At 33.9% G+C, this 13,422-nt stretch overlaps 1 protein-coding gene across 2 annotated transcripts; it reads left to right on the forward strand.

Annotated features, from left to right (window-relative positions):
* The first annotated feature begins 9,024 nt into the window (after nucleotides 1–9,024).
* LOC137918800 (protein hairy-like) lies at nucleotides 9,025–11,424 on the forward strand. Of its 2 annotated transcripts, none has more exons than XM_068761706.1 (3): nucleotides 9,025–9,123; nucleotides 9,282–9,433; nucleotides 10,068–11,424. In XM_068761706.1, the coding sequence occupies exons 2-3, from the start codon at nucleotides 9,296–9,298 to the stop codon at nucleotides 11,103–11,105; spliced, it is 1,176 nt and encodes a 391-aa protein (XP_068617807.1). In that variant the 5' UTR covers nucleotides 9,025–9,123; nucleotides 9,282–9,295; the 3' UTR covers nucleotides 11,106–11,424. The 2 variants fall into 2 exon arrangements, with proteins under 2 accessions (XP_068617807.1, XP_068617806.1); XM_068761705.1 differs by having other exon boundaries at nucleotides 9,285–9,433.
* Nucleotides 11,425–13,422: the final 1,998 nt, after the last annotated feature.

The raw sequence follows: 13,422 nt of genomic DNA on the forward strand, positions 1-13,422 counted from the left end.
TGTTAGTGAGTCGATAGATGCGGGTGACTTAATACAATAGTAAACGGAAAAGGTTTTCTTGTACATAATTACTAAATAACTTTGATAACTTAAAAACAATCTAGATCATCTTAGCGACCATTACTTGCTGCATAGATAAGATGGCCTTAAACTATGAAATAAAAAAGAAATAGCAAAGCATTGTAGCTGGCACCCCATACTGCAAAAAAAAGTTTAACTGTTTTGAAAATAATGTAATGTGTTACCTGTAAACACAATACACATGATGGTTCATTATAAGTGTAAAAGTTGTACCTATAAAGTATTAAATGTATAGATCATTTACAGTCAATATACAAAATTATATATAACATAATAAAAAAAAAATTTCCTTAAAATTCGGATTACACGTTTTAATTATTGTGCATTAGTCGCTGCAAAAAATCAATTAATTTAACGTATTTAAGAGTGACTTGACATTATATATTGTGACTGTAAATAGTTTTAAAAGCTACGAAACTTTTTACTAGCATTAGCTAGTAGCACTTAGTAAACTATAAAGGCATTAATGCATAGTTTTAATAAACTATGCATTAATCCCTTTATAGTTTCATAACATATAACAATCTTGTTGACGTTTAAATAAGTAAAAAATAATTACACTACATTTACACTAAGTCTTACTTCAATTCATGGTATGTATCAAATACATGTTGGCAATCAACTATGTTCCATGATAATTATGATTGATGGTCACCCCATCAGCCATAGACACCCACGCCCGTGCATCCACCGACGTCCACTTTTAATGAAGCGAACTGATGCATAATACATGCAATAGTGTCAAGCTGTTATGTCGGATTGCATTTGATAACAAACTAAAGATTTAATTGTAAAGGCAAAATAAAACAAATTGTACGGCTGCCGTGAAATTGTAGTGAATGATTTCTATTATTATAATAAAACTACTAGATTATATACCCAGTAGGATACAGAGAAGACTATATTTATAATGATAATTATTTGGGTTCGCATTCAGGACGAAAAATACTTCAAAGCTAATACGATGTTATTGATATCTTCTATAAACCCTTTTAGTTTCATCTTTTAGTCTATAATTCGTCTACTTACTATTAAATACTTTTCTCCTCACTAAAAGTTAAGAATTGATGAAGAAAGTATAAAATTTAATGGGGTTTCTGCATATCCTTTACATTCGATTACATTCTTTGTCAGTGTTAATTGTACATCAAAATAATTCATTTAATTGCATTTCTGATTGAACCATTTATTTTACTATCCTTCCTGTTCATTATTTATTACTATATGCCTTTTACAACTAAGGACGTGACCAAACGAAATGCGAAAAAAGATTTTGCATATGCTATCCTAACATAAAAATTAAGTTTAATATTAAGTTAAGAGTAATCAGGCTAGTATGCTTTACCAAAGATAATTACATCACAACTAAACATGACATGATTACACATCTTCTCACAGCTTTGTGGTACAATGAAAATTTACGAAAGATTAATATGAAAATTCTTTAAGACGTAAGAATTTTATTTTACGATCTTGTGGGTGTCAGTAAAGAGCTAATTCGTATTCAACCTATGAAATTTAAAACGATTTCTTCAAACGTAAATATTTATACCATTAATACCGGCTTAGTGTAGGCGTCGGCACTTTGAATGTACTTGTCCTGTTACGCTTAGAGTTATATTTCCATGTCTGAAATTTATTTAATTAATATAACCTTTTTTAATATCTTTGTTTAGTTATTAGTTTCTTTAAAGTGTTTTAGCTAAAGAATAGATGTTCTTTCTTACATTTTTATTCAAATAATGTGATTCCTAGTTTAAAGATATTGTAACCATGAAATATCGATAAGTAAAAGTACGTAAAAAACCCATGTTTTTATTAATACTTTGACGAAATTAAATCATTCTTGCCTTTAAAGCGATTAAGCTACTTAGAGAAAATAAACATTATATATATGAGGTAAAAGTTTTTAATACTTTTGATCCTATTTTAGTAAATAGCAAATAAGCCCATAAGTTAATGAAGATTTTGTTGTTATATATGTTATACATAACTAACGGTGGTTTCTATTTCTAAATTACAAATTACAGAAAAAAAAACAAAACTAGTAAGGATCTTTAATCATCTGCAGAAAGCAATGGCAGTTTAAATCGTTTATCATAACCAATTAATTAAACTGTATTTGATACTCGTACCTACCACTTTTTTAATTAGTTGGTTTATTAATACAAATCATACGATTTTTATACTTTTATAAGGAAATAGACCAATGTAATATGCCCAGGGTGTTGAAAAACGTTTTTTTAGATAGGTAGCCTGTTTTTCAGACTATTTATATATTAATATTACAAATAATTGCTATATTTATAATATTTATGACATAAAACTTTCTGCTAAAGACGACAGAAACTGGTTAAAAAAACATGTTTAATTGCACCGGTCACTCTTCACAGTCAGACAAAACTGAAAGAACATTAGGTAAAAATATTTATAAATGGCAGATGTAAAACAATAAAGATAAGCATCTCTTGCGTATTGTGTTAAGGTAGATAATGCCATGCATTTCTGCAGATGTTGATAGTGCCAATGCACTGTTAAATATCAACGGACAGTTACAGTTTTTTTCGCACAGAAAACAATCGTTCAAAGCACACGACTCGCATTGTCTCTGCGCGCAAATCCAACACAAAGAAGCGACGGAAGTAAACAGGTAAAGATGAATATTAAATATGCCGCTATCTTTTGTCTATTGTCCTTAAATCTTGCGGCGAGCCTTTGCGTTTCGTTTTACTTGTACTTGTGTAATAACTTATTGTGTGCAAGAGAATGTAATTCTCTCTTTATTAGGGTTGCATAAAACTGAACGAAGCTTTCGTACAAACATATTCGGGCGATTTTATGGCATTTAATAACAATATCTTAGTAAATCCGTTAGAGGGAATTCCCATTTATTTATTTATTTAAATGGTTTTTTCACATTTTATGTATAACGGCGAGATTAATGCCGAAGGCAATCTGACAGTTGCAGAGGTTAAAAAAATAAAAAAGCAAAATCAAATTGAAATATAATAATCATATAAAAACTCCTATAAATATATAGTATATGGACACTACTTACTATAATTATATATAAACATACCATTTAGTACGATATGAGAAAAAATAAGTTTTGCCTTTTACCAATTTTAAATGTAATTGAAAGTATTTGACAAAGTTAACAATTATTGTCATATACAGTGGTACCTCGACATACGAGTGCCCCAACATGCGAGTTTTTCGAGATACGAGCCGACGAGCAAGCGATTTTTTGCTTTGAGTTACGAGCGAAATTCGAGATACGAGTTCGGTTCGGTAGTAACACGCAGTCGCGCCATCACGATCGCGTGCTTCCGCTGTGATAAGTTGTGTAGTGGTGTTTCAGTAGATGAGGAGATAGTATCTCTGGGGAAATCCATGGGTCTAGAGGTGGAAGAGAGAGACGTGAACGAGCTCATCGAGGAGCACACCCAGGAACTGACGACTGAGGAGATACAAGAGTTACAGTCACAGCAGCTTACTGAGGTTATGCAAGAAATTGGTTTTGAGGAGTCAGAGGAGGAAGTTATTTCTACAAGTGAGATAAAGGAGATCTTAAGAATGTGGGAGAGAGTTTCACAGTTCGTGGAAAAAAAAACACCCAGAAAAAGTTGCATAACTCATTTCCGGAACATTCTGAGAGGGAGGAAGAAACAAACCTCCTTGGACATGTTTTTTTTTTCTAAACGGCCTACAGGTGAAAGCGAGAAAAATGTAGCGAAAAAGGCGAAGACCAGTGAGGATATCTAATTTATTTCTTTACATTTTCTTTTTTGTTTTTGTGCAATAAATATTTGATATTTATAAATACGTTTTTATTATTCAAAACCACGTAACAAAAATAACTGGGGTGACATTTTGGAGTTTGGAACGGATTAATGGCAGTTCGATTGTTTTGTATGGGGAAATTTGCTTCGAGATACGAGTAATTCAAGATACGAGCAAGGTTGCGGAACGAATTAAACTCGTATGTCGAGGTACCACTGTACAATACAAATTTATAATTTTAAACAAAAATTATGAATAGCCATAAAAATTAAATCAAATAGGAACACGTGTATGTTCCTTTTTTAAATTGTATCGCGGTCATAAAAGTTCATTCAAAATTGCAAGATCATTATCAGTTAGACATCTGTTGCTGGAAACAAGCCTTCAACCAAAGAGGTCATTTCGTAAGGGTTTGTTTGTGATTTGTGCATCACAGACAGGTTTTGGAATCATAAATCTCTTGACAACAAATCTCTCCATAGCGTCATCATTCTAAAAAGTTTAGACGTTTCGATAGACTTTATATAGACATAGTAAAGTAGCAGAGGGCAGACCACTGGAGCCTTGAGGTTCTGAAGTGGAGACCACGGACTGGAAAGTACAGTGTAAAACGTCCACCAACAAGGTGTAGACAGCCATGGTTAGGTCGTCGGAAGACGATACTTCTTTTTTTAAAGTGCTATCTTATTACGAAGGTCGGCCGCCGTAAGAGCTATCTTAACGTTTGACGTCGCGGCTCTGAGCATCGAACAGGTGCTCTTTTCAAACCAATGACGTAAGTTATACAGCTAGGATATTCGTCTTCTACCAATACTTCGCTTTTATTTAATCTTAACCTGTACGAAGACTGGATGCTCCTCACCGGTTCTATAAGGAAACTATGGGGAGGCATAACCAATAGTGGATGTGTTACGGTTGGGTGATGATGATCATCGAGACAGTTTGATAGTGAACAATTGCTGAGAGGCTGTTTGATCGTGATGTTATTTCTTTATTCAAATTATTATCCACTTAAGATCATACAAAGTGATCGCTTGTGTAAGTTATAAAAATATTATAATACCAAAAGAGCCTAATTTAATAGAAACTATGATTGTAGTCATATATATATTATATAGTAATATGATTATACAGAGTAGGCACCCGAAGGTGGAATTTATTCCCAGCACATCATTTCCTAAGCATCGATGTGTTTTTTTTTGTTTGACTGTCAAAGGTTTGAATATTATAAAGTTGTGATTATGAGTGTACTAGCTATATCCTGTTTGCTAATTCTCTAACGTTGTTAATTAATTCATAATATTATTGTTAGACGTTGATGTGGGACTACGAAGAAATCATTGAAGATAGTGATTCGAAGAAGTGATAATGTCGCCAAGTCTGCAATTTGTGAGCCTACGCTCGTTAATCACACTAACAAAAGGGCTTATGTAAATTAGTTTTATATGTTAAACAGTTGACCACAATTCTACGTACTCATTTTGGAATTTTATAATATTATAGCTTATATGTATGTATGTATGATGCACTCTATTCAAAAACCTACAGTTTCAGTAACAACAAATAAAGTAATGATAATAAAATATGAAAAAGCGTTTTCAAAATTCGGATTACTACAAATTAAAATTATTTATTGTTTACTTTCCCTGCACACTTTGCACTGCGAGAATTTATTGGGCAGTAGAATTTGAAAAGAATAAATAAATTAATGTAACGTATTTCATAGCGATCACTTTGAAGCTTTAAATACAGTTTTAGAGCTTTTTGCTGACAAATGAGCTGTACAATCATTCTTTTGCTTTTGCAAAGCTTCTAGGTCTAAAATCAATCTTCGTTAATTATAATAAATTTCTCTTTAACTTTTTTGCCTTTCTTTCTTTTTGTCATAGGTAAATTTAATTAGATCATTAGCATACATATCTTCAGCTATTTTATACTTTAATGTAGCTAAGATCGACTGCTCTTCCCGAAACAAACAAGAAGATTCTTTCTCTTTGCATTGAGTTTAAACGCCACTAATTATAGCATTTGCAGAAACGTTTAGATTAGAACTTTTATACACATTTCTTAAAAGTATAAAGTAATCACTGTAAAATATGTTACATTAAACTATTTTTGTTTATTGAATTGCGAGGAGCCAACAACTTCCGGCAGTGCAAAGTATGCAGATAAAAAGTAAACTAAAATAATATGTAGTAATACGTTTTTTAAAAATCGTCGTCGTTTTAATCTATAGACGCCCAAAGGAGAGACCTCCATCCAAAGATATCTATGGGGACTATACCGTAACCGCCACTCTTGGCAAGCGGTTTGGCGATCGCAGTATTCTATTAAGGCACGCAAAGGACTCTGCTGCCCACCCTCAGGAAATTTGCGTGAATACTAGAAATCCTATATAATTAATGAACAAAGTGTGAATTATACATAAGAATGTGTCATTAGAATCGAACCCGCGATTTACTGCTTGATTAACCACTATTTTTTGGAAGTATGTGATACATAATGGAATATTAATATTAATAATTTTAATATTATCAACAATCAATTATTTGACTGCCTTTAAAGCTTTGACATATATAATCAATCAACCCGTATAAACATTAAAAAATATTTTTTATTAAGTTTGTTTATAATATCAAATATAGTTTTATTTAATTTGTTTAGTCTCAACCTCTAGTATCAGCGTTTGTATTTGGTTTAGACTAAACAACTAATGCGTTATCTCAAAGGCAATAACTAACCGTTATTGGAACTCTCGTAAATATTTAATCGACAATACCACCACGTGTTTAGTTTTTGGAATTTTTGTTCATGATACTAATTAGTAAAAGACCGTACCTTGAGTCTATTTTACAACGTTTAATACTTAAATTACTCTAAATGGTTTCCAAGTGATTGTAAACACTACGCTGTAACTGTAATTTTATTGTTTAACGACCGCCAAAAAGGTTTTAATGACAATGAAAACTATTCAAAGGACTCAGCTATCGGCTCGCGCCAAATCTCTACCTGGTTTGGAAAAAAAAGTTACCTCGCCGCCCGGGTCGTATCTCCTTCGACTATTTATTACCTATTTTTTTTTAAACTTTTGTCTTCATTATTTAGCAGACGACTTCAAAGTGGAATTAGGAAAGCCGCCCGGCATTTTTCAAAGTTTTTGACAATTAGCTCTCGTAAACAATGATCTTATTATCGAAGCCATTTAAACTAATAGCTTCAAATTAAAAAGTTTAATAACTTATTATGTCTAGTTAAATCGTTATTATGTCTAGGAAGTGATATAGAATGATTGGTTATAGAAGTAAAACATTTTATAGCGTTAATGTATTGTTTATTTGTTACCGAAAAGCTTAAAATGCAATAAAGTCTGCAGAGACAGATAGTAAAAAACATAATTTTAATACTAGAAGTTAGAATTTTTAATCAAATGTTTATTTATTATATCTGTAAGAGCATCGATTTTTTGACAAGGTGCCATATATTAATTGACAGAAAACGAGCTATACTTTCGCCACTTTAAAGCTTTCATACCAATTGGTATTTATCAATCATAGTGCAGATAACATTTAGTATAAAATAAAATTAACAAGTGCTATGGACACTTCAATTAATGCTATTAAGTACAACAATTTGTATAAAAATTAGGAGGACAAAGTTCACACAGATTGCTAAAGAGCACGTGAATTCTATAAGTGTAATGTGAAGATTTCAGTAATACTCTTTTTGTAATTAAAATCAAGAAGATTGCGAACATTTTTACAAAATAAAGTAACATATTTCAGAGTGATCAAAATGTTGATTGTAAATAGGTGTAAAAACTTTAAAGTATTTTTCCGGCAAGAGAGCTATTCATGTCCAATTTAAGTATCACCAAACATCCTGTGTATTTGTCGAAAAGATATACCTATATCAAACATAAATTAGAATGACAACATAGGTATAACACAAAAGTTAGTAGAAACTTTAGGAACAGGTAAAAAATAAAATATTTATTTAAATATGTAGATTACGAAATTACGAAATATAACAAAGATTATTTAAAAAAATAATAATTATGACGAAAAGTTATATTTATTTATCCATTAGTATATCGTATTATATATATGTATATATTGACTGGGTCGGATAATGTAGTTTCTATGGTAGTAGTGATGGTACTTCTGGCAACTGTAACAACAAAACAAGTACTACCATGATTTTTTTTTGCAGAGCGCAGGAATGGTTTTACAGTTAGTCAACCCCAGAGCCTCTATTTCGGCACTTACATATTTTAGCTTTAAAACGATGTTTGTATAAAAAGACAGATAATAATGCTTTTGAAATTAAGACTAATAAAAAATACAGTTTTAAAATGGTTAAATTCTCGTCCGACTTCTAAAAAAAAGGTACTGCTATTTATTCTGGCAGATAGCGATCATTATAGCACATAGCTATAGCATATATGTATATATCATCCACTAAGTGGACTGACAACATAGGTTAGGTCGCGGAATGTAGCTGGTTGCGGGCAGCGCATGACCTGTCATCGTGGCGATCTTTGGGAAGGCCTATGACTTGCAGTGGGCTTCATCAATTGAAAAGAAGATAGAGCCCATAGCAACAGATTGAGGTTCGAACTATTAGGGCAGCCGCGAATGCTCAACGCACTCCTTGTGCCAATCCTACCTGACGCGCTTGAGGACTCATTCGCCCAGTGATCCAAAGCCTAACTGACTTAGGCAGCTTCAGTGGACAAAGCAAACAGTTTGCAACAGAACAACTAGGAGATACTCATCTTTGCTGCCATTAAAATATATTTTAGAAATAGAAAACTAATTGCAAAAAGAATTTTTGTTCCTATAAAAAAATTAACTTAGCGCTTCGTTCGTTACATACTTAATCACCTACTTAACACCTACCAAGGGTTCTGATAACTATCATAACGGGTGTGTAGACAATAAATAGTAAAAGTTGCCTGTATTAGCATATTTTATGTCTTAGCTCTGCGTTTTAAGCCCTGGGAAAGTATGTTACGCATGCTGGAAACCCGATCGTTCGGCCACACGTGCTCTCGCTATGAATGGGCAAGGCGCAGGGTCGGGGGGACAGGGAGACGCAAGGGTCGCGGGGGAGACGCCGCGGGGAGAAGGCTTTTTTCAGGCAGTGCATTACGAACTACGGGTGAACGCGGGTGTCCCGACACGACGGGCTCCTCGGTCGAGTTTATTGTGCACAAAAAACATACCGTTGTATTCTCAGACTCCGTTTAATCGTTAAAAGGTTGGTTTATAACAATATGTATCGAAACTTGTATTTATAATTCCGATACAAAATTTAATATTCATATATTCAACTCAAATTGTGTTTCTGCCGCAACATTTGGATTATATATGCGTTAATTGAATTTAAAGGTATTCAAACTTTGTGTTTTATTGTAACAGTTACCGTCGAAATGTCATCGGAGCCTGCGCCGCTGTCGAAGACGGCCAAATATAAGAAAATCACGAAACCGCTTTTAGAGAGGAAACGGCGGGCGCGCATTAACCGATGCTTGGACGAACTTAAGGACCTCATGGTGGGAGCTTTGGAGGTATGTGACCGCTTGTTGGGTTAACACTTTTATATTCGCGATTATATTCTATGTTTACAATATAAACTTACATTTTACACATTTATAATGCTGTAATAGAGACATTATAACTAACATGAAAAGTTAATTTTAATATTTCATATAATAATAATATTTAAAATAATAGAAAAAGATATTTTAAATAATTGACTGAATTAAAAGTAATTTATGTGTTTATGAGGCCCATGACTTGCAGTGGGTATCTATAGGCTGACGTGAATGAATGTGTATATGTTATCCACAAGTATTATCGAATATAATTCGTGTAAATTATTTCATATTTCAAAATTTTCTGTCTTATTCTAATATCACCTAAATAGCTGGCGTCTTTTCTTTATCAACGAAAAATAATGATGAATTGAATATAAAATAATAGTAATAATATAATGTGAGCCATTCACACGCGTTATTTCTGCTTGCAACAAGTCGTCCTCGACTCTTGCGTGCGATGCGAAACTCGAATACAAAAGTACAGACCGTTAATAAACAGGACGAACCGCCCGCGCCCCCGTACGGTTATGTTAATGAAACGTTTACCCGGATAACGTGAGAAACTATTGCACCTGCACGCTTTAATAGGTTTAACCTTTTGCAGATCGATGACGACAACCTGAGCAAGCTGGAGAAGGCCGATATCCTTGAGCTGACAGTCAACCATCTAACAAAGCTGCACAGCCCGAAAGATCCCGTCGTAGAGGCGAAGAAGTTTCAAGCTGGCTTTGGACAATGCGCGGCAGAAGCTTGCAGGTTTATCATGTCGGTCCCGGACTTGGATGAGAAAGTCAGTCAGAATCTGATCAGTCATTTGTCCAGGTTGATAACGGCACAGCCACTAAGTATACAAGTGCCGGAGAGGCCTCCTTTCTCACCACCCACATCTCCATCGTCAGTTGTTTCCGACAGACATCAATATTATAGCGACCACGAGCGCTCGTCTTCTGACGCGGAAGATTCTGTTTACTCGAGCGACGGCGCGAAGCAGTGGGCGTATACGAGGCCGGTACGAGCGCAGCCGAAACCATATCCCATTGCCGGATTACTCACAACAGTCGATAAGCTACAACAACCGCCTCAAGACCACAGCGGAGTACCTCGGAATGATTACTTAAACAGAGTCCCAGCTGAAGCTAAAGACGTTATCTTACAAAAGATCAGACAGCATATAATGGACAAGAGAGGAAATGAAAACGTAGCTGCCGCTGACTTCAACGAACATCACGAGGCCAAATACGTACCAAAAGAAGAAATGTACAGAGGCGAATATGAATATCAAATTCCGTATCCCAGTAACAACGACACGTTAGACTTGAGAAAGATCAAATTACCCGCTGAAACGGCTGCCGAGGTCGGGTACTTGCCTAAAAACCTATCGCATCGTAACCTTAAAGAATTCGAACCGGCGCCCGTTCAAAACAAAGTCATTGCGCCGCCAACTCTTCCGGAACACTGCGAATCGCCGATGGACTACAGCAACTTACCGCCTAAGAAGAAAAGGAAACTAATCGAGTACCAGGAGTACAAAAAACAAGAGGAGGCTAAACGTCGATTGGACGCTTTTTATGCTGGGAACAAAGATCACCAAGGACCACCGGCGGATCTTGAAATGGACGTGAATAAATGGCGCCCGTGGTAGCACGCCCTCGCGCGATGTTAACTATCATTGTGATATTATCTCTTCCACGACAAAGCTTTAATTTGTTTGTAGTTTATATTTTTAAATGTATAGGTTAAAAGCGTATGTGCCTTAATAAGTCAAAGTCGAAAGACAGATAATAATTTTTAATGTGCCATTTAATTGATCTCGTCTTCCGAAAAATGAGTTTTATTATCTTCAAAATTAAAACACAAAACATGTTTAAGATTAAACTATATGCTCTTGTGCCTTATAAATATTAATGTTAGACCACTATTTATATTTATTAAGTGATGTGATTATCTTACAGATAAATAAAAAGATGTAATAAAATTATAAAATTTGTTATTCATTGACTTGTCGCTTTTGTAAAATATATCCTTAACAAACAGTGTAGTTTGGAAGATTCTACGGATCACTTCATCATCATACTAGCCAATAGGCGGCCACTGCAAGGCGTAGGCCTCCTGTAATGACCGTCACACCGGTCCTGCGCTACCTGCATCCAGCCACTTTCCCTGACCTTGACTATATCGTTGTTCGTCTACCGGCAAGAGGTCGCCACTCTAAAACCTTTTGGTCTCAACAGCCATCGGTCGCACAGGCAATGTGTCTTCCTACTAGCATGGTTCCTCCACGGATTTCCTCTCAATTGGCGTTTCTGATGCGCACTATCAGTTATTCGATTAAAATGACGATGAACGTCTGATTCAAGTGACTTAAGAAATATGCTTACTTCTGAATTTATTCTCTTAAAAAGATATATGTATAAAAAATAAAAAGTAACACGTATCTACAAGACGCAAGCAATACTTTATTGTGTTAAATGGCCTCGTAGCTATAGTAGAAGAGCCGTTCTAGACTAAGGCGGGTAACTATCTAAGTAACGGCTCAAGTTGTTCATCTTAGCTTAATACTCATCACTCATTTTACGCTTGTTAGCATCATAACTGTAGTCGGATAGTCATTTGTATGTGTACAATTAAAAAATCTTCAAAATTTAACACCTTTTCATTAATTTCAAGAAGCAATTTCGGAAAGGAAAAAAAAAACATGATTTCCAATAAATATTTAATTATATTTTGTATCCTTTTTACATAATTGTAAACAATGCTATATACTATTGTATCGTTATGAAATCGAAATTCTGTTTGTGAACAACGAACTTTAATTAGTGTAATCAACAATTTTTGTATTCAAGTAACGACATCTAGAAAATAAGTCGAATATATATTTCTTTTATTTTAGCGACATCTATTTTGATTTATAATAATTTACAAAAGGTCTACAAACGCTTAAACTTGTTTAGCGCCATCTATTTTCAATAGTTAAAGCTATCATGGATTATATATTTCTTTTCGTTTATACTTTACCCAACAGATGCTTACTTTCACAACTATAATTTTTTTTCATTTCCTGGGATGACTAAATTTAATTGATATCTTTCTTTTTATATTACTTTTTCATAAGTGTCTTAATAGATCTACTTTAACAAAACATAATAATAAATATGAGGGCTATAACATATTTCATCCTCATTAATAAAAGAAGGCAGAGATTTCTACAAGTGATTTGTTATAGGTGTAAAAGCTTTAAAGGGGTGAATGTGTAACTCATTTGCAATCAATTAATGTATAGTACAACTTAATAAAATATATATGGTTTTAGAAATAATAAATAATATAATGATACTATAGTAAGAACAGAGGGAGAGAGAGATTTTAAAATTTGTAGTAATATATTACAAGGTTTCAATTACAATATGTAGTGAAATTAGCTATTATTCATCTGTCCCTGTAGACTATATACTGCCTGATGTTATTGGCCGATTTTGATGTATGTGTGTAATTCATACTTTTTGCATTAATGATGTCATGATTGTCACTGCTCAGAGATAAATTTTCAGAGGAGTTCTGGATTTTCAGAGGCAGTAGCGTCCTCTATGTGGCACAATACTATACTGCGATCGCTAACCCGCCTACTAAGCGTGGCGATTTTAGAATGTCTCCCATAGATATGGCCGCTTGCAGAGTTCGTCTGTGGGCTAAAACGATTATTTTATAAAGGATTACGGGAAATAAGTGCAAGCACTCTATTGACTTTTGCTGACAAGTGAGTTACACATAAACTTTTTTAAAAATATCTTTTATTTACTAATTACTTTGTGTAAAGATTTGTTATATGTAATCTTTGGATTTTATGTTAATCTATTCGACGATAGGTGGCGCTGGAGATTGAAATAAAATCCCCGAGTTGTTTGTTATTGTTGCAAAGTAGTGGGGAGTACAAATCAACATCACGCACGTTTATTCATTCA

Source organism: Battus philenor, unplaced genomic scaffold, assembly GCF_028537555.1.
Source record: "Battus philenor isolate CCGP_79_NKW_IND1 unplaced genomic scaffold, ilBatPhil1.0.hap1 SCAF_15, whole genome shotgun sequence".
NCBI classification, from domain to species: Eukaryota; Metazoa; Arthropoda; class Insecta; order Lepidoptera; family Papilionidae; genus Battus; species Battus philenor.

Bases quoted from the DNA above. Each gene is read 5' to 3' on its own strand.
- LOC137918800 (XM_068761706.1), top strand. From the start codon at position 9,296: ATGTCATCGGAGCCTGCGCCGCTGTCGAAGACGGCCAAATATAAGAAA. The intron at 9,434-10,067 runs GTATGTGACCGC...AACCTTTTGCAG, and splicing joins TCATGGTGGGAGCTTTGGAG to ATCGATGACGACAACCTGAG.